Source organism: Acomys minous (genome assembly GCF_964271855.1).
Source record: "Acomys minous genome assembly, chromosome: 9".
NCBI classification, from domain to species: domain Eukaryota; kingdom Metazoa; phylum Chordata; class Mammalia; order Rodentia; family Muridae; genus Acomys; species Acomys minous.
In genome coordinates, this window is record NC_140490.1 from 48,842,640 (window position 1) to 48,864,089 (window position 21,450).

Consider the following 21,450-nt stretch of genomic DNA (forward strand, 5'->3'; position numbering starts at 1 on the left):
AGGGCGTGGCGTGGCTCCCCAGCACCCCTGGCAGCCGCAGCCATGGGGGTGGGCGGCATGGGCCAGCAGGGACTTCTGGGGAGCTTGGTTTACAAGGAATGGGTTTACATAAAGCGCTGTCCGCAGGGCTGGACTACTCCCCACCCAGTGTTCCCAGGTCAGTCCCCACAGCCACCACGCTGCCCACGGTGTACCCTCCTCCTCAGTCTGGGACCCCGGTGTCTCCCATGCAGTATGCCCACCTTTCACACACCTTCCAGTTCATTGGGTCCTCCCAATACAGTGGACCCTACGCTGGCTTCATCCCTTCCCAGCTGATCTCCCCATCAGGCAACCCGGTCACCAGTGCAGTGGCCTCAGCTGCAGGGGCGGCCACCACTCCATCACAGCGCTCCCAACTGGAGGCCTATTCCACCCTGCTGGCCAACATGGGCAGTCTGAGCCAGGCACCAGGACATAAAGTTGAGCCCCCATCGCAGCAGCACCTCAGCAGGGCTGCGGGGCTAGTCACCCCAGGCTCCCCTCCACCCGCCCAGCAGAACCAGTACATTCATATTTCCAGCTCTCCCCAGAGCTCCGGGCGGACAACATCTCCTCCACCCATCCCGGTCCACCTCCATCCCCATCAGACGATGATCCCGCACACCCTCACCCTGGGGCCCTCACCCCAGGTGGTCGTGCAATACAGCGATGCTGGAGGCCACTTTGTTCCTCGAGAGTCCACCAAAAAAGCAGAAAGCAGCCGTTTGCAGCAGGCTATGCAAGCCAAGGAGGTCCTGAATGGGGAGATGGAGAAGAGCCGGAGGTATGGGGCGCCATCCTCTGTGGAGCTGAGCCTGGGGAAGGCAAGCGGCAAGTCAGTGCCTCATCCCTATGAGTCCAGGCATGTGGTGGTCCACCCAAGCCCAGCAGACTACAGCAGTCGTGATAGCTCCGGGGTCCGTGGATCTGTGATGGTCCTCCCCAACAGCAACACACCCTCAGCCGACCTGGAGGCACAGCAGGGCACACATCGAGAGGCCTCCCCATCTACCCTCAACGACAAGAGCAGTCTGCACCTAGGGAAGCCCGGCCACAGGTCCTATGCACTGTCCCCCCACACGGTCATTCAAACCACACACAGTGCATCAGAGCCTCTCCCAGTGGGCCTACCAGCCACAGCCTTCTATGCTGGGACTCAGCCTCCTGTCATCGGCTACCTGAGCAGCCAGCAGCAAGCAATCACGTACGCCGGCAATCTGCCCCAGCACCTGGTGATCCCAGGCACCCAGCCCCTGCTCATCCCAGTGGGCAGCCCTGACATGGACACACCTGGGGCAGCCTCGGCCATAGTCACATCATCACCCCAGTTTGCTGCAGTGCCTCACACGTTTGTCACCACCGCTCTGCCCAAGAGCGAGAACTTCAACCCCGAGGCGCTGGTCACCCAGGCCACCTACCCAGCCATGGTGCAGGCCCAGATCCACCTGCCGGTGGTGCAGTCCGTGGCGTCCCCTGCCACGGTGCCACCCACGCTGCCGCCATATTTCATGAAAGGCTCCATTATCCAGCTGGCCAACGGGGAGCTGAAAAAGGTGGAGGACTTGAAGACGGAGGACTTTATCCAGAGTGCGGAGATTAGCAGTGACCTCAAGATCGACTCCAGCACGGTGGAGAGGATCGAGGACAGCCACAGCCCCGGCGTGGCCGTGATACAGTTTGCTGTGGGTGAACACCGAGCCCAGGTAACCCTCGCCAGGGTCATACAGGTAGGGGGGCCCCACCCCCCTTCTCTCATTTCCCGGCATGGTGATTGCTTCTGGCAGGTAGGGTTCCCACTGTCACCTGGTGAGTGTGTGTAGGGGGGAAGGGGAGCGGGGAATCCTTTCTTGCTGAAGAGCAGCTCCCTTAAGAGAGAGCCACCACAGATAATGTGGCAGGTCAGGGAGTGGGGTTCTTGTTCTTATAGGTTTGGTGTTATATGAGAAGGGCGTGGGGGGGGGGGTAACATAATACCATGTGACCTAGACTACATGCCAGAACTCACCAAGTAGGAAAACACAGGTACCCAGTGTGTCCTCAACTTCACAATAGCTGCAGATGCCCGTGAACCTCTCATCCTCCCGCCTCCATCTCCAGAGTTATGGGATTTACAGGCATGCGCCACCATGCCCAGTTTATTCAGTATTGGGAATCGAACCCAGGGCCTTATGCTTGCTAAGCAAGCACTCTACTAATTGAGCTACATCTCAATACTTCTCAGAATCTTAAATCATCTCCCTATTTATATGGAACAGCAGCAGCTTTACTGACCACATTGTCGACAGTCAGCCTGGCGTGTTCCCTCCTAGGTACATCCTCTTGAAAGACCAGATGTGGAATCTTGCTCAAGGTCATGGGCCCTGCTTCCCTGAAACCTTTTAACCTGGCACGGTCTTTATGGATAGACACCACAGTCATTCAGTGTTTAGTAAGATCCAGGAACGTTTTCTGGAAAGCTCTGATTCTGAGGAGAAGATGGTGGTATGGTTATTTAGAGCATTATATGTGGCTGTTGCTCACTACCCACGTGAAAGGACATCAGCAGAATGGACTCTCTGGCCCTAAGCGGGCTGTGGAAATCCATCAGAATGTGTTCCTCTTCTTAGAACATGGTTTTGACTAGAGGCAAGCAGGCAACGTGTTGATTTATTTGTTTCAACGCTGGGAATCGAACCCAGGACCTCATGCAGGCTAGGTGGGCTCTCTACCACTGAGTGACATTCCCAGCCAGTTTTGAAATGATATTTTCTCTGAGTGGCATCTTTCAGCTTGGGGATGAATTCAACCACTGTAGCCTGGGGATTGCATATCTAGGCCTCAACAGACTAGCAAGGCCACGATGGAAAGCCAACAGGGCCAGCAATCTCTGTGTGTTTGCCCCTGCTCAGAATGCCATAAAATGAATATGCAAATCGTGAAGAGACTGCCTTCCCTGTGAGGTCAGACCCTGTTTCTCTTCCTACCCACCTCCTCGATAGCCTGACAGCAGGGCTTCCAGCAGCACGAGGAACAGACAGAACGTCTGTCCCTCTCCTGTGACAGAAAACACTGTTGGAAAGCCACACAAGAGGCCCGCGGTCTGCTAAAGAGACGGCTTGGGGTTCGGGCCACAGAAATAAAAGCACAAGGCTCAGACCCAACCAGTGATTTGTGGCTTTACTCAGGAAGCCTATCAGAGACCGGCTGGCTGACGTCATTGCAGCTGAAAATGTTCCACAAGCAGTGCAGGTTTGGAATCACAGATCCAGAAAGAGAGAAAAAAGAGCAGGGGAGCCTGGTGAGGAAGAGAGAGACAGCAGGCTTAACTGAGCTTGCAAGTGCTGCCCTCCCTTTCCAGTATCACAGAGGACCTTTCTCTGAGCAGATGCCCAGGCCTCTGCAAGTGGTTAGATACAGCTCACACCAGCACACACAGGGAAATGTAGAGATAAGCAAATTGTTGGACTTTTGGAACAAAAATCATTTAGGAAACTTGTGGGAGAAAGATGGTTTTCTCTAGAACAGAAATAGCTCTGTGACCCTGGGCATAAATCCTGCATGATCAGAGGGCTGCAGTGGTGGCTGGCTTCAGACAACCCGCATGGTCCTTCCCAGCGAGCACTGAGGGGGAGTGGGGAGAGGTAGAAGGCCAGCTGTGCATTTGTGTGGGGCAACTGACTTTTCCCAATAACCCCCGGCCCAGGCTCTCTCTTCTCTAAAACAGGCTAGCCTAGGATGCTGTATAAAGACAGTCTTCTGAGTCTGTAGGGTTTGGTTTTTTTTTTTCATTCTTGTTTTTCAATGTGTGTGTGTGTGTGTGTGTGTGTGTGTGTGTGGTATGCATGTGTGTATGTGTCTATCTGTATGTCTATTTGTCAATGAGGGGTATGTGTGTATGCATATATGTATGTGTTTATGGTTGTGTGTATATATATCCGTGTGTATGGTGGTGTGTGTGTATGTGTGTGTCTGTCTTTCTATGGGATACATGTGTATGTGTGTATGTCTATGGTGTGTGTGTGTGTGTGTGTGTGTGTGTGTGTGTGTGTGTGTGTGTTGGAATCTAGTTCCCTGTATGTCACCTGACAAGAGCTATACTACTAAAGCTCTCTCCCCTGCCCCTTCCTTGGCTTCTTCTTGTTGTTGTAAGCCTTTGCTTTTCTGTCTTGCAGAACAAACTTGGTTGTTTTTATTTCCTTCAGTAACAAAAAGTTAAAAGTATATTCAGGGGAGCTTCTACTGACCTCCAGCTATAACCAGTACATGGATACAGCAGGAACTGAGGCAGGAATCTATATTGGGGTGTGTGTGTGTGTATGCGCGCGCGCACGTGGAGGCCAAAGAAGGGTATTGAATGTCTCCCTCTCTACCTCCCAGCCTTGCTTCCTTCAGATGGGGGCTTGGACCTTTCGTCTGGTTGGCTGGCCAATAAGTCCTGAAAATGTCTGCTCTCTAATGCTGGAGTTACAAGCACACATAGCCACCCTAGATTTTTACATGTGTATTGGGGATTCAAACTCAGGCCCTTCTATTTGCTTGGCAAATGCCCTTACCCACTGAGCCATGTACCCAGGCCCTTGGTGATGATTTTTAAGGAGCCAAATCCTAACTTCTCTTGTGGAAAGGTGCCTCCAGGGTTGTCCCTGACTGGCATTCATGATGCAGCAATAATAACATAGCAGGAAAATGCTTTCCTGTGTTTGCCACCCACCACCTCTGCGGCTTTGCTGTACACTGCACTGTTATGCCCTTCTAGAACAGTGTATGGGGAAAGTTGTCAGCATCGATCCCTAGCCGTATTTGCTGAGGAAGGCAAGCATCATTCCTTTCGAGGTAGAAAAGCAGCACATTCCACAAAAGTAGGGACAGGGTTCCTGCTCCCACTGTGCCTTGGGTCAGCCTGGGATCCCCACAGGACAGCTTCTTTTGGGTTCACTCCCAAATACAACCCACCTATTATTCTCCCTGTATTGGGCCATAAGTCTCAGCTATGAGATCCATAGAAAAGGAAAAGAAAAAGCAATGAGTATGGCTGGGGAGGAGGCAAGTTACGTACTGAGAAAATGCATTAGTAGATGCCTAAAGACAAAAAAGTTTCAGTCTGCCAGGTGATAGTGGTGGTGGTGGTGGTGGCAGCAGTGGTGGCGGCAGCATATGCCTTTAATCCCAGCACTCAGGAGGCAGAGGCAGGCAGATCTCTGTGAGTTCTGGGCCAGCCTGGTCTCCAGAGCAAGTTCCAGGACAGCCAAGGTCACACAAAGAAAGCTTGTTTCAAAAACAAAAACAAAAAAGAAAAGAAAGAAAAGTCTCGGTCTGACTCTGTCCTCCACATCTGGCAACCCCAGCACCTGGGACAGTGCTCGGTGCTCTGTAGGCGACTTTGACCCTGAGAAGGGGGTGGAGGTGGGGATGGGGGTGGGGGAGAGGTTTGCTCCAGAAGAGAAAATGCAGTGTCACATGCTCTGAAAAGAACACAGAGAAAGAAAAGCAGTCTCCTCAAGCCTAGTCAGAAAGATGGCTTTCAGGGTGAACACAGCAGGCCTCTCACCTTGATGCCTGTCCCCAGGCTGAAGGAGGCCACTATTCCCATTTCTGCTCGGCAGTGTAAACAAACATACCAGCCTGCATGAGCATGCGTAGCCAGCATGCATAGGAGCTGGACATGAACAAGAACTGGGGGTCCACCCCTTCCGTTCAGCACAAGCACCCATCTACAAACTGAGGGCCTCTGAGGAGTTGTCAGCCATGTCTCTACTGGGAGAGCTCCTGTCCGAGAGCACACCACTGGCTTCTGTCCTTCAGTGTCTCATTGCAGGAGCAACCTGCCTTTCTCTGTCCCATGCTGCTCTGGGAGGGATGCCTGCTTTTCTGAAGAGCACCCAGGATGTGCTCAGTGACGCCTTTGTAAAGTACTCTGGCCAACACTCTCCCCTGGCTGTCGCTCTCCTTACTGCTGAGCTCCTTTTTATTAGGGCTGTCTGTCACTTCCCAGGACCTCCTGAGGTGGCTGCTTCCTTGGTGACAGCTTCTTAATATTCACTGCTGTTTTCTTCTCCCAGTGAGGGCAGGTGCCCATGCTCCTACAGTGAGGCTATGCTGCTGTGCTCACTGCATGTGGACGGATGGCTTTTCTTTCATTCCACTATGTTTGACTGCTGTGGACTGTGAGTCACTGGTGGCCGGGTTTTAATGGATTCGCTGGATCCTAAAAATAGTCCAGGCACTCATGCAGGCAACAAATAAGCCCGAATAGTCTCTTAGCTACCAAGAGAAACGCACTGAGCAGTATCTACAGTTCAGTCTGGTAACACAAACCAAAATCATGAAAACATAGATGGCCAGTGGCCTGAGTGGAGGCCATATGATAGGTATATGGAACAGTCGTAGGCAAGACCTCTCTTCTTCTCAGTTGTGAAGTCAAAAGGCTCCCTCTAGGAAACTGCACCAAACCACACTTGCTTGTGTGTGTGTCTTTTGACCCAGTGTGGTAGCACAGGACTATAGTCCTAGCTACCAGGGCAGGCAGATTGCTTGAGTCTAGATGTTTGAGAGGAGCCTGGGCATCATAGCAAGACCCATCTCAAAAACAAAACAGAAGAAATATGTCGCTCTTCAACCTTTATGAGATGTAAGTGTCCCCTACTTGATGGTTTTATTCTTGATGACAGGTTGCCTTAGACAATGGCTATTATGGGTTGGGTTTATTTCACTTTTCTTGAGTCACCCAGGCTGACTTTAAACTCTTGGTAGTTCCCCTGTTTTGGACTCCTGGGTGCTGAAATCATATGCATAAACCATAGACTTCATTGTTTAAGGTTTTCTACTTAGAGGCTGGGAGATAGCCCAGTCAAGCACAGAAGAACAGGTGCGGTGAAACACACTTATGATCCCCATGCTGGCGAGGCAGAGACAAGCAGATCCCAAGGCTCACTAGCTGGCCAGCCTAGCCTACTATAGTTCCAGACCAGGTAGAGTCCCTGTCTCAAAAGATAGACAGAGAGATAGATAGACAGATGGATGGTTCAACAGATGGATGGATGGATGTATGGATGGATGGATGGATGGATGGATGGACGGATGGACGGACAGACACACAGATGGATGGTAGACAGAGCCTGATGAAACCCAAGGCACTGGGGGCCAGTGAGATAAAGGCACTCGTCACCAAGCCTGACAAGGTGAGTTCAAACCCCAGAACTTACACAGTACAAGGAGAGAACCAACTCCACAAGTTGTCATCTCACTTTCATACAAAGCACTCCGAACACACACACACACACACACGCACACGCACACGCACACGCACACGCACACACACACGCGCACACACAAACACACACGTGCACACACACACACACAATACACTAGATAGATAGATAGATAGATACATAGATAGTCAGTTGTAAAAATAAATTTTAGAAATTATTTTAATTTTTAATTTCTAGCTAGGCAGTGATAAAACATGCCTTTAATCTAAGTACTGAGGAGGCAGAGGCATGTGAGTCTCTGAATTCAAGGCCAGCCTAGACTACAGAACAAGTTCCAGGACATCCAAGAGTATTCAAAGAGAAACACTGTTTCAAAAAGAAAAAATAAGCACTGGGTATGAAAATTATTATAACTGAACCAGTATCAGTAGCCTGTTATTGACTACAGCCCACAGTTTTCATTAGAGCTTACTCTGAGTTATGCCTTCTGAGGGTTTTAATAAATGCAGTGTGTCCTGTAGCCACCATTACAGTGCCATCCAGAATAGTTTAACCACTCTAAACGTCCTTTATGACTTACATGTTTACTCACTCCCAATGTCTCTACTGACCCTAGTTTTGCCCCTTTCCAGGGCGGTCAGTAGTTGACACCATGCAGCATGCCACTTGTCACACTGGCTTCTTTCACTTAACAGCTTGTATCTGAGGTTTTCTTCCATGTATTTCTGAGGCTTCGGCCACTTTTATTTTTTGTTCCAATGCTAAATATGAGACCTTTTATTTTATTTTATTTTGGTGGCTTGTTTTTTTTGTTTTTTGTTTTTAAAGTAAGGTATCACTGTGTAGCCTCTTGCTATAGCTCCACAATACCTAGAATTACATGTATGGGCTACCACAGCTGATACTGTGTGTGTGTGTGTGTGTGTGTGTGTGTGTGTGTGTGTGTGTGTGTGCATGTGTGTGTGTACATGTGTGTGTGTACATGTGTGTGTGCATGTGTGTGTATGTGTGTGTGCATGTGTGTGTGTGCATGTGTGTGTGTGTGCATGTGTGTGTGTGTGCATGTGTGTGTGTGCATGTGTGTGTGTGCATGTGTGTGTGTGTGTGTGCAGTGTGTGTGTGTGTCTTTAATATAGACTGCATTCCAGGGTCTCGTGCATGTTCTGCAAGCACTCTATCACCAAGCTACCTCTCCAACCCATAATGTTAAACCATGTGGGATAGAAACTGTGTAAGTCACCTAATGCAGAATGCTACAGGATCAGCTGTGTGGTCATTTCTTGGACAGTCTCCATCTTGGCCAGCTGTGGGCCATCTGATGGGACCTTCCCATTGGAGAGTTCTGAGAGCCACACCCTGACCTGTGGTTTAGAGTTTGTGCTTAAAGGTGTCCCAATGCAGAAATGTGGGTTTCCTGAGGGGCCCCAAAATACTTCCATCAAAAAAACAAAGTCACATGACTAGGTGCTTTCAATTAAATGCTTGCAAACCCTTTCACACTGAAGAGCTTGGTAGGTTTTATTAATGAGTTTTAAGCACTGAAATCAGTAGCTCACTCTTAGCCCTTCATCCTCACTGTGGAGTTCTCTGGTTTGCTTCACGCTGGCATTCAAGTCCTACAAATCCTCCTGTGAGCAAAAGAGCAAACTGAACCTAGAGGTTAAAAAAAAAAAAAAGCATAATTTCCTCTGCTGGCAATCAGGAGTTCCCACCTCAGTAATGTGTCCTAAAGCAAGAGTTGTTCACTAAAAAGCAGCTCCTGAGAAATTTGATGGCTTCTAGCTCCAGGCAGAAGTTGCATGTAGGAGATGGTGTTACCTCGGGGTGAGGGAGGAACGCTCGGTAAAACAGACTCCCTCCACATTTGTGAAAACCGGGCATCTCGGGAAAGAAGAGGAGACACACTTAAACAGCAGACGTTTTGTTTTCCTTCTGCCCTACTTTTGGCGAAATGTCCATATGTGTGTGTATAGATGTAGCACTAGTCTAAAACTGAAATACGCAATCAAACATCATAGCTATGCAAGTGTGCATAGTGTTTAGATACAGTAGTTGTTGACTAGATAATTTCGGGAATTTTATGTTGTTTTTCACATTGAAGAGGGAATAAAGGAGGGACCACCAGGAGGTCTGTTTCTCTCAGATTGAGGTTGAGGTGCTGATGAGACATCCAAATGGGTGTACATTCAGATAACCGGCTAGCCAGTATGTAACCTAAAAGCCCCGAGAAGATACTGTCTCCCAGAAGACAAGAACTTCTACCGCATACAAATCCTCTTTTTGTGCTGTCTTGCATTTAGTACATGCTTACTGCATACTCACACTTAGTACATGCTCACCGCATACTCACACTTAGTACATGCTCACCGCATACTCACACCTAGTACACGCTCACTGCATACTCACATTTAGTACATGCTCACCGCATATTCACACTTAGTACATATTCACTGCATACTCACACTTAGTACATGCTCACTGCATACTCACATTTAGTACATGCTCACCGCATACTCACACTTAGTACATATTCACTGCATACTCACACTTAGTACATGCTCACTGCATACTCACACTTAGTACATGCTCACTGCATACTCACATTTAGTACATGCTCACAGCATACTCACATCTTAGTTGAAACTTCTGTAACAGGAGTTACATCAGGAGTTAAATCACCTCTTTGCCATATTTTAATGTCACTGTTCGTGTAGAAAAAGACCTGGACATAAAGAAGAAAGGGAATGTTTGGTGATGGGGGGGGGTGTGGGGGGAGGGGAGGAGGGGTGGAAAGAAGGCAGGTTCCTGGTCCCAAACCTAGATTCAATCCTAATTCCATCGGCTAATAGCTATAATATTAGGGAAATGATTTTACTGCTTATAAATTTAGAAAGCTGAAATGGTACCATTTGTCACACTAGTATAAGCATTTAAAAAACTACTTTTGTGAAGTCAGAGCACTTGACAAATAGCAGACACTCAGAAAAAAAAATGGAATGCCTTTTGCTTACTCCTTGACCATTTCATACATGTGAACAATGTATATTGATCATATGCACCTCCAACACACACACCCCCGCCTGCTTTGTCTCCTTTTTGTTAGTAATTCGCTAAGTCCAACTAGCACTGCCAATTGTATTGACTGGATCTCATGCAGGTGATCATTGCTGCCGTGAATCTGTGGGTGCAATGGCCATGTCATGTCCCCAAGACAGCATTTCTCAGCACTCCTCCCACTCTCCAGCTCTTACAGTCTTTCCGCCCTCTTCTGAGATGCTCCCCGAGTCTTGGCAGGGGGTTGATACGGATGTCCTATTTAAGGCTGTACACTCCATAGACACTTCTTGAACTTAAAGAGCTTCTGCTTCAACTGCCGGCCACTGCAGAGAGAGCAGAAAAAAATTAGCAGCCTTACTATGATTAAAATAGCCCAGAGCAACAAGATTTCCCTCTGAATGACACGCACTGTGATTTTTCTTTCTAAAAATACTTCCATGTTCTATAAAGCCAATACAGAAAGGAAGGCCAGGTATTTATGAAGTCTGCATAGTGGGATTAACTCAGGGGTAGAGTATGATGAGACTTTAGCACTGGAAACAATCTTGTGGCTGGACCATGCACTTGAGCTATCTGTTCCCATAGTGTCCACTCTCAAAGAGCCCTTCAATTCTGCCCATCCTTCAGGGTCCCAGGAAAAGCCTCCCTACTTATCCCAGACCTTATTGATGATGCCCCCTAAATTCTTTACGCTAAAAAGTTCATCGGTTCCGAGCACGGCGTTAATTCCATTTCAGGGGCTGGGACTCCAGCGGCAGACAGGTACACACTCCTCTCCGTAGAGCTTAGCCAGCATCTTGGTTTGACCAGTATTTAGTATGACTATAGCTGGGCTTCTGAGTCACTAGCAGAGCCTCACAATGGAACTCTATGGACACTTGTCCCTGCTGCTGGCCAGTGGATGGTTTTAACCTCTCTACAAAGCTGGTATTTAGTAAAAATAGTGTGAATGATAAATGGACTTTGCACTCACTAGCTTCTGCCCAGGGGTCTGAATATGGTAAGTACAGCTCTGCTGCAGGGGTGAGTGACTGATAAACAGACTCTCATTTCTGACTCTCATCCAGCCCATGTGAGTCTGTGTTAGATAAAATGCTCACGGGGACCTAGGGAGATGGCTCTGGGGGTAAAGTACTTTCCATGCAAGCATGAAGACTTGAGTTTGATCCCCAGAGCCATGTATTTAAAAGAAAAAAAAAACAAAACAAAAAAACAGAGTGTGAGACATGCTCGTGCAATCTAAGCATGGGGGGGAGGGAGGGGTGCGGGGTGGGCATGGGGGATAGAATCCTCAAGACTTACTGCCCCACCAGTCTCACCTATTTGATGAGCTCGAGGCCCCTGAGAGAGCCTACCTTAAAAAAAAAAAAAAAAAAAAAAAAAAAAAGGCTGTACCACAGTATCATGTCCAGAAGCTACCATTTCTCAGCCTCTTACATTCTTTTTCTCCCCCTCTTCCACGGTGCTTCCTCAGCCTTGGGGAGGGGCCTTAATACAGATGTCCTGTTTAGGGCTGAGCGCCCAGTCCCTTATTCTCAAAACGTTGACCTTTTGTCCGCTGTGGTGGGTAGGGTGTGGCCACCAGTAAGTTTCTCTTGTTCCAGTGATTGGCCCCACTCCTGTGCACATAAAGAGAGCACTACATGGTTTTAGTGGGTTATATGTGTCTAAAAGACAGGAAGTTTGGAGGGAGGCATGCTGGGGAATGTGGGGGAGGTTAGAACGGGGAAATGTGGAGTAGATGTGGCGATGTGTATATATATCATTCCCCAACATAATTTTTTAAAACCTAATGAAGATTAATTATCCAATAGAAAAAAGTGGATGTCTGAGGAACTCACACTTGAGGTTGAGCTCTGGCCTCTGTGTGTGCATGCATTCATATACACGCACATGTGTGTGCACATGGAAAACCTACGCATGAACCATTTTTTCATATCTCCTCCCCCTCCCGCCCCTGCCTTCTGCTTCTGTTTCCACAGGTCAGTGTGGAAGTTCTGGTAGAGTATCCCTTTTTCGTGTTTGGACAGGGCTGGTCATCCTGCTGCCCTGAGCGAACCAGCCAGCTCTTTGATCTGCCTTGTTCCAAACTCTCCGTTGGGGACGTCTGCATCTCACTCACCCTCAAGAACCTGAAGAACGGCTCTGTTAAAAAGGGCCAGCCCGTGGACCCTGCCAGCGTCTTGCTGAAGCACGCCAAGACCGACGGCCTGGCTGGCGGCAGACACCGATACGCTGAGCAGGAAAACGGCATCAACCAGGGAGGCACGCAGGTGCTCTCTGAGAACGGCGAACTGAAGTTTCCCGAAAAAATAGGATTGCCTGCAGCACCCTTCCTCACCAAAATAGAACCGAGCAAGCCCACGGCCACAAGGAAGAGGAGGTGGTCGGCGCCGGAGACCCGCAAACTGGAGAAGTCGGAGGGTGAGCCACCTTTGACTCTGCCCAAGCCTTCGCTCATTCCTCAGGAGGTTAAGATCTGCATCGAAGGCCGATCGAACGTGGGCAAGTAGAGACCGTGCGGGCAGCGGAGGCCTGGGCCTCCTTTGCTGTCTGTATCCAGATTACTGTACTGTAGGCTAAATAACACAGTATTTACATGTTATCCTGTTTAGCTTTGTGTTCTAACCTTGTCATCAGAGTCAAACAGGTGTGTCGCAGGAGACTGGTGCGTTCGCATTGTCTGCGAGTGTCTGTTGAGGAGCTGGCGGGGTGGATGGAGGGCGGTCAGAGCCGTGGCCGTGGAGCTCCGGGGCATCCTGGGTGACCCTGAACGTGGCTTCATCAGCACCTGCCATCTCCAGCAGCACGGAGCCGAGGGGGCATCAATTCCCACCTGGTTTCAGGAGCAAAGTCAGTGGGAAACGACCTGCAAGGGTGTCTGGGTGCGTTCCTGTGAAGGGGTGCGTGGGTGCCATGGTGGTGAGTGAGGGTCTCTTTTTTCTCTGCCTCCCTCTCCCTCGCTTGCTCACTCTCAGCATGGGATTGGGGGACCTGGGTTTCCCACAGGCCAAGTCATCATCAGGAGCCCAGCTTCAGGGCAAATGTAGGGAGGCATCAGATAGCAGATGGGAAACTAGTTTCAAAGAACGTAGTTCTCTCTCCAACATATTTTACAATAAAAAGCAACTTTTAATCATAGATATATATATATAGATATATATATATTTCCCCCCATGGGGCCTGACTGCACTGAGTTTTTATTTTCATTTTTAAGAGCAGCTGCCATGTGCAGGACTTCATTTCTGCTTTACCAGTCCAGTGACATCACTAGGTGTCATGGTGGGCAGGGAAGTCCTTGCTCATGTCACTTCTAGTCAGGTGGGTGGCAGTGGGGCTGGGGGACAGAGGGAGCACCCACACTGGTTTCTGTGCAGTGTTAGGAAAACCAATTTGGTTTTTTGCATTGACTTTTTGCTCCCAAGAGGAAAATGCAAGCTCCCCTCCCAAGAGAGCTGAGCGGCAGCATCTTTTCTGTCTTTTAGGTCTAGGACTGTTTCTAGTTTATAACTATGGACAACTCGGGTGCCGCTTTTTTCCCTCAATCCCAGTGTGACATGAGAAATTAGACCTGGAAGATGCACATGTTATTATCTCTTAAGCAGTTAAGAACGCTGTGCAGACTCCTCAACCAAGCATCTTGGTCTGTCGTTCAACGAGTACTGTATCTCACTTTAAACTCTTTGGGAAGAAAAGACAAACCTAGGTTGCTTTCGATTTTTTTTTTCCCAACACTGTAACTACATTTCAGCTCTGCAAGATTGCTGACAAGCCAGCTATCGAAAGCTCCGCTCTGGTTTAAAAGGATGAATGTGAATCAGGAGCTAGCAGGTGACAATAGATGACCACCAAGTACTACCTGACGGCAGGCGCCTGTCACTTTGATGTTGGAGAAAGAGGTAGACGCCTATGCAGAGTTGGCAGAGAAACTGAGAAAAGACACGGAGGGAAAGACACTCGTTTTTTGTCCAGTGTTTTTAGGGTGAACTCCTAAAGAACTTTGCGATTTGCACATCTTGAGTTTATAATTTTGTGTGATATTCCTGCAGTTTTTATCCAATAACATTGTGGGAAAAGTTTGGGGTGGGGCGGGGGTGGGATTGAATGAGCATAAATAAATGTAGCAAAAATTACTTTCTAACCTGCCTAGACCCTAGGCCCTTCTTAGAAGGTTCTGTTATTTTGAGACTTGATTTTGTCATCTACCACATCTGTCATGAGAAGCCAGATCTGAGAGTTTTCTTCAGATTCATTGAGAGTTGTCCATATAGACATTTTATATATGTGAGCAAGTGTTTTCATTTCTAGGAGAAAAAAAACCTTAATATTATTTTTCAGAATGACTTTTTTTTTTCTATTTAAAATCAAACTAAGACTTAATGTTTGGTACAAAACCCCAGAAAGGATATTTCATAAAGTCACAAGTTTTCATTCCCAGAGACCAAAATATCATTTGTGGGTTCTGAGTGCATCTTAAAGAGCTTTGAACCAAGTTTTATAAATAGGAAGAAGTTTTTAAACATTCTTACTTGGCTGGGCGCAACTAACCTAAATAAGTATTTATTTGATTTTTAACCATTAAAAAAAAAAAAGACGTCTTCTATTTCTCAAATTAGCAAAAGAGACCTCGCCTAGCAGCCCACATGTTGGTTATGCACTCTGCACTTACAGTGGCTTGCATTAGGACTAATGATTTTTCCCCCTGACCATTTTCTGGGATGTACCAAAAAAACTTTGAGTAAGTTTAGAATAGCTGGCCTCTCCCTAAGCTTTGTCACCCTCTCAGCATGCTAGCAGGGCATGACGAACCCATTCTTGCAGTCACATTGCTTATTTACTGCTGTGATTTTATTTTTTTTAATGTTTCTGTTCAGAGACCTTGCTTAATCGTCCACATATTCTGCTCAGGGTACTGGCACTTACTAGGTTTTTGGTTTTGCTTTTTTAAACCTTCAATGGTGAGAGGAATAGGGGGCTGCCGCAGAGGCACTGCATGGCATTATTTACGGCAGCCTCTGTGAGCTCAGAACACACACACACACACACACACACACACACACACACACACACACACAGCTTTCTGGCTAACTTCGAGGATTGAACTGACTGTATTCACTAAGCCGACACTAAAACAGGGAAACACACACGATTCAGAGCAATAGGAATATCATAACTTCTGTGGTTCTATTTCAGGTATAGGAATTATATATAAAAAAAATATTGGTTCTTCTGAGACATTTGTCCCAATTCATTCTCTTGCTCTCTTAGCATGTGCAATATTTGTGTGCCAATAGAGTGCTTTCTAGTTAATGCTCATTACCACTTTGCTTTTTCCTTGTTCGTGGGTAGATCTTCCTTTCCCTCCCAGGCCAGAGAATGGCTGGAGGGAAGGAGCTGGGAGAAGTGAACCTTCTCACAGAATGCCAGGTAGGGAGCCTATGTGTCTGTCATCAGGACACAGCTGAGAGCCAGCCGAGGAGACATGAGAGAAGCACCTCCAAGGCCCATCACTGCACTCTCCAAAAGCCCTTCACCCTGTAGTGAACCTGGAATGCAGCAAGGAGGCAGATTGGCTCCTAGGACACTCTGGAGCATTGTGGGCTGCAGTCAGGCCACTTTTCAGGCTCTTCTGTGTCCTTGAGATTTTGGTCCCTGGCTTTGAGCACAACCGACTTTATTTATTGCGTGTGTGTGTGTGTGTGTGTGTGTGTGTGTGTGTGTGTGTGTGTGTGTTCTGAGCACGCCCACCAATGGGGGGAGCACCTGGCAACCACAGTCACCATTCCCTGTGACAGCCTTCTCTTCAAATAGGAAGAGTACACAGGAGCCACCTCTGGTTTGCAGACATTGGTGGGGCCCGCCAGGCTCCTGAAGCAGCTGTGGTCACCCTTCTGTGTAGGGAAAGCGGTAATGGCAGTGTCCTCAGCATACAAGGACCAGCCACGTGCCTCTGTACCTGTCACCTTTGCAATATCTACCAATGGCTGTCTTTCATTGTACTCCTTCCTGCTTTCCATTTTAAAAGAAATAACAGCAGGCTTTTTGTGTTTACAACAGAACACAATCACCAAGAAATTAGTCAGGGCAAAAAGAAAACATAGTAATATTACTAATAAGAAATCAACAAACAAGAACCTCTCTTTATAGGGATTTCTAAGTACATAAAATGACTGTTCCTTCGAATGTTTAACTTTAGAATTATTTCAGTTTGTCTGGGCCACCTTGGGGTCAGCGGGATGGGGTAGGGATTGGGGGAGAGAGGGCCATGGATGCCACTTACCTCAAATCTTTTTAAAAGTAGAAATCCCAATTACTTTTTTGGGGGGTGGAGGGGGGGGACATGCAGGATAATCGTCTATGTTGGTCACATTTTGCTTTTCTCAATCCATCCAGCTCAGTTTTGGATGGCCTGATTTTTGTGGTGGTGGCAACAGAACGTCCTTAACTCTGAATCTTGACCTTGTATGTTTTCTGTTAGGTGAGCTTGTTGGGTTCCTTCCCTCTCCCCCTTAACCCTCCCCCCCACCCCCACCAACCAGGAAGTGGCAGCATCCTTCCTTCTCCCCCTGCAAAGAACTCTGCGGAACCTTTCACACTTCTTACTCAGGGATGGGGCTGGTGTGTGTGTGTGGAACACGGATGTGTTCAGCAACAGCACTTTGGACTGCTCTGGAGTAGGGTTGTACAATTTCAAGGAATGTTTGGATTTCCCCGCATCGTGTGGATTGCTTCTTCGCTATAAAGCTGCACGCTCAAGGCGAGCAGTGGCTCCCAGTGATCAGAAAATCCACTCTTTGCACAGTTTGATCTTTACTGAAATACGTTGCCAAAATCTGTTTTTGTTGTAGCTTTGGACTTTTCCTCTCTCTCTCTCTCTCTCTCTCTCTCTCTCTCTCTCTCTCTCTCTCTCTCTCTCTCATTTTAAGGAAACAATTGACAATACCCTTTAGCATCTGTGACTACTAAGGAAACCTATTTTGTAAATGCTTTTGAAGACACTAACACCTATTTCAGACCTGGGTGAGGTGGGAGAGCTCTTGGGCTTAGAAGGCCAGACTTTTTGAGCTGAGTTGGTTGGCATGGCAACTGTTGCCTGAGCCAAGATTAGCTCAACAAACTGGCTCTGCCTTCTCCAGAAACCCTCTGCACCTCCAGTTTCCTAGTCACCCCCTTTGACTCTCGGGGAATACAGGGCCTCCAGTCTCCAGGGCCCAGCCCAGTTTCTTTGGTGGTTGAGATGAAAGGCAAGAGAATTATACTTTATTTTAAAAGTGGAGCGAAGACCTTTGCTTCCACAGTTGTGTTTTGAAGCCAGAATTTCTGAAATAGAGAATTTAAGGAAAAACGGAGTAATAACTATAGAGAATCTACTTTTTTATAAAGCACATGCATATGACCTGTTGTGTTGGGTTGGTTTCCTCTTTTCCACGGACAGTGTTGTATTTCCGTTTCTAAGGCAACTCCAAACAGTTTGCACATCTCTACTCTGGAGCTGAGATTTCTTTTACATAGATGACCTCGCTTCAAATGTTACCTTACTGATAGGCTTTTTTTCTTGTAGCACTATACCTTGTGGGAAGTTTTCTGTTTTGTTTTCTTTTCTTTAAAGTACACCCAGTTTGAGCAGCCGGGGGAGGGGTCTTTTTTTTTTTTTTAAGGCACTCACTTTGGGGAGTACAGATAATTTTCTTAAAAAATTGCACAAAAGAAAAAAAATGAATGTTGAAATGATTCATTCAGTGTTTTGAAAGAGACAGATCTGTTGAAACCATGAGTTTCATATTTTGTGTGAAAAAACAAAAAAACAGAGGAGGGTTTGAAAGTCACATGTTTCGGGGTTTTATTTTTCCTGTACATAGAAATTTGTTGTCTCGATGATCAGATTTGTATGGTTATGGCCTGGAAGAATTATGACGTCAGAGGCTCTTCAGCTATCCTACACCTATGCTTACCGTTGTTTTTTGTTACATGCGGCTCTTGTGTGAAGGATGGGGAACCCTGTTTGAGGGTACTGTCCATCCCTAGGCCGGAAGTACCTTCCCTCAAGTTCCCTCCTTAAGCCATTGCAACTTCTTTTCTTTGGATGATGTCTGACATTTCCAGCACTTCCTGTTCCTATAAACCCAAAGAATATAATCCTGAACATGAAGTGTTTCTAAAAGGGATCCTCCTTCCCAGTTAAGATGGGACTCATGGGGGGGGGGGGGAAAGGTGAGCCTTTCTTCTGCCTCTCACCCCACACCTCATTTACATGGGGAGGTAAATCATTTATTTCGATTTAAATGCTTCTCAAGTAGAGGCCAGATAAAACGCAGAGCAGTTTCTCAGAGTTACCTTCCTGTTCAGACAGTTGATCCGGGTGGTGCAAACTGGATAGTTTAGGGGCAGGAAACAGACCCCAGCTTTGATCCTTACTTTTAGGTTCACATCCCCTCCCTGCCTGTGCAAGTTCTTGACATTCGCCTTGACAAATGTAGAAAGAGGGGACAGTGGCTTCAGCTTTTCACACCCCAAAAATGGCATACAGGGGGCTTCACCTGTATTCAGACTAAGAGTGTCTGGCCAATAGGTACCATCTCCATGCTATCCGTCTCTAAGAGCGTCCCTAACATTTTTTTTTCTTTTTTATCTGAAAAGACTCAAGTCTTCCACTACAGATCACTTGGAGACCCCATCCATTCACGTTTTCTTGTTCCTTTGCTGTCTGGATGGCCCATTGGAAGGCCTGTGTGTGAAGCGCTGTTTACAGTAACCCTTACCAAGATAACATACTGTCCCCCAGACCACCCAGCCGAGGTGACACTGGCTTAGAACTGTTGTTGCAAACGATCGGTTACCAACAAGGCCGGTGCAGAGGTTTTCTCCAGTTCTTGCACGAGCCACTCACCCTGAAGTTACTCTCTAGTCCGAGACTGGGATGCACCGATGGGTCAGTGAGGCGTAACCTTGACAACCCGCCACAGCCCCGTTCTGTGACTACTGCCCCCTCTGCAACCTACACTGCTCAAGTGCAATCCCAAGTAGTGGCAACTGAAAGGGGGCTGCAGTAGAGTCCTGTCAGTGTTTGTGGTGGCCTTTCATGAAGACAGTCTGCATCTCTAACCAGTGGAGTCTCGGCCCTTAAAGAACCTGAGATCTGAACCAGAGGAGGTTTTAACGTCAGGTTCCCAAACCCTCCAATTTCCATTCATATGCCTACCACAGGCCAAGGGGGTAAAAGACACCAGAACTGGGTTGAGGGTACTACCATGTGCAGAACTAGGGGGAAAAAAAAACAATGTTTTTTGCACCTTATTGAAAAGAAACTTTTAAGTGCATACATAGTTAAGAGCTTTTATTGTGACAGGAGAACTTTTCCATATGCGTGCATACTCTCTGTAATTCCAGTGTAAAATGTTGTACTTGCACTAGCTTTTTTAAAAACAAATATTAAAAAAATGGAAGAATTCATATTCTATTTTCTAATCGTGGTGTGTCTATTTGTAGGATACACTCGAGTCTGTTTATTGAATTTTATGGTCCCTTTCTTTGATGGTGCTTGCAGGTTTTCTAGGTAGAAATTATTTCATTATTATAATAAAACAATGTTTGATTCAAAATTTGAACAAAATTGTTTTAAATAAATTGTCTGTATACCAGTACAAGTTTATTGTATAATACTCGTACTAATAATAAAATAACAGTGCCAATTGCAAACCCGTGTCTTCGCCTTTTGTCAGGTTCCTAATGCAAGCAGTGGCTGAGAAAACTGAACCCTCAGCCACTCCCTCTACTGTGAACCCTCTTCACTCCCTCTACTGTGTCACCTCAGTGCATCCTGGGGAGACTGGTGGCAGGGAGCAAAATGAAGCATGGATGTCCCTAATGTGCCATCTCCCATCGCTTAACATTCTAGGTGTTTCTCCTCAAATGATTGACAGCTTTGCACCTCATGTGGCACTACCAGTGCAGCCTGCCTTCTGCAAGAGTGCCATGCACAGGTTGGTGCTGGGCTCAGCTTTGGAAAGATGCAGCTTGGTGGCTGTCTAGGAAAGCCATGCCTCCGGGAGCAGCAACCCCCAGGTATGCTCTGCCCCCATCCACACAGGTGCCTATGGTGTTCTTCTAATGCAAAGTTGAGCTCACACATGGGAGAAAGAGAATGCCAGAAACAGTTGCGAGTTCTCACTTGGCCAGGGAAGAATGGGGACTCTTTGCTTCTATTTTCTTCTTTCTCATATTTTTGAGCTGTCCAATTAGGATCCTCTCAGTAAGTCAGGCAGCCTAGGCTACATAGTAGCCGCATGTGGCTCCTCAAACAAGGATTTGGGGTTCTGCACGCTGTATTTTAGTGTGGGGGGAAATGAGTGCCATTCCAGGAAGCCTCAGTGGACCAGACTAGAAGGGTTGTTCCTGGTGTGCAGTGGGCAAGGCTGCTGCCTGCTCACTTTGTTGGATGCTAGTGATGGACTGCTTATGGCTAGCATAACTCAGGTGGTGAAACAGGAAAATTACAGTTTGCTGTGCTGCTCTGAGCATACCTTGAAACTCTAAGCATGGCTCTCGTCTAAAACTAAAGGTATCCTTTACTCCAGAGTTGTGCTTGCCTTTCCAAAGAAAATGTTCTCCTATACCTCTTACCTAATAGGCCAACGGCAGCATTTCTCTTTCTGCTTCCCTGTCTGCAGAGATGTGAGCAGGCAGCCTTGTGCTCTCCTAACCACAGTTACTTCTGCCACCGTCCCTCCCACTCTGTCACAGGAAGTCCCACACATGGACAGCAGGCCTTATCCGACCATGTTATGTTTATTGCCGGGAGTAAAGGATGCTCCCACAGTGGGTCCCCTCTCAGGCCCATCCCTCTCATGGGCCTCCTCCAGTGAAGGGAATGGATGTTTGTTCTTTTTTTCCGAAGCCTCTGCTTGAGGATGATCCTGCAAGAGCTTGGCCTTCGCCTGCTTGGCGCTAGATGGAAAGGGGCCACCTTTGGCTATGTAGAACCACCAGTCTGCAAAGACCCGGACGGAAGAAAGAGCAGAGCAGACACCGCAGGGGAAGGAAGACAGAGGCCCAGGGCAAGAGCATCCTGAAGCAGCCCCCACGCTGACCACCCTCAGGGCAATGTCCCCACAGTGGCACCTGCTGCCATGTAAACACAGGGGCCAGGCCTAGGAAGGACACAGGTGGTAGCTCATTACACCGCCAG

The 21,450-nt window shown here is 47.5% G+C and overlaps 1 protein-coding gene across 23 annotated transcripts in view; it reads left to right on the plus strand.

Moving 5' to 3' along the window:
• The window catches only part of ATXN1 (ataxin 1), a 422,279-nt gene extending 402,318 nt beyond the window's left edge, over window positions 1-19,961 (plus strand). For all 23 annotated transcript variants that reach the window (XM_084796969.1, XM_084796962.1, XM_084796956.1 and 20 more), the window contains 2 exons: window positions 1-1,724; window positions 12,248-19,961. The exon at window positions 1-1,724 is cut by the window's left edge and continues 284 nt beyond it. In XM_084796969.1, coding sequence (XP_084653095.1) covers window positions 1-1,724; window positions 12,248-12,778 — 2,255 coding nt within the window. In that variant the 3' untranslated portion in view covers window positions 12,779-19,961. The remainder of the gene's footprint in view (window positions 1,725-12,247) is intronic.
• The last annotated feature ends 1,489 nt before the right edge of the window (window positions 19,962-21,450 follow it).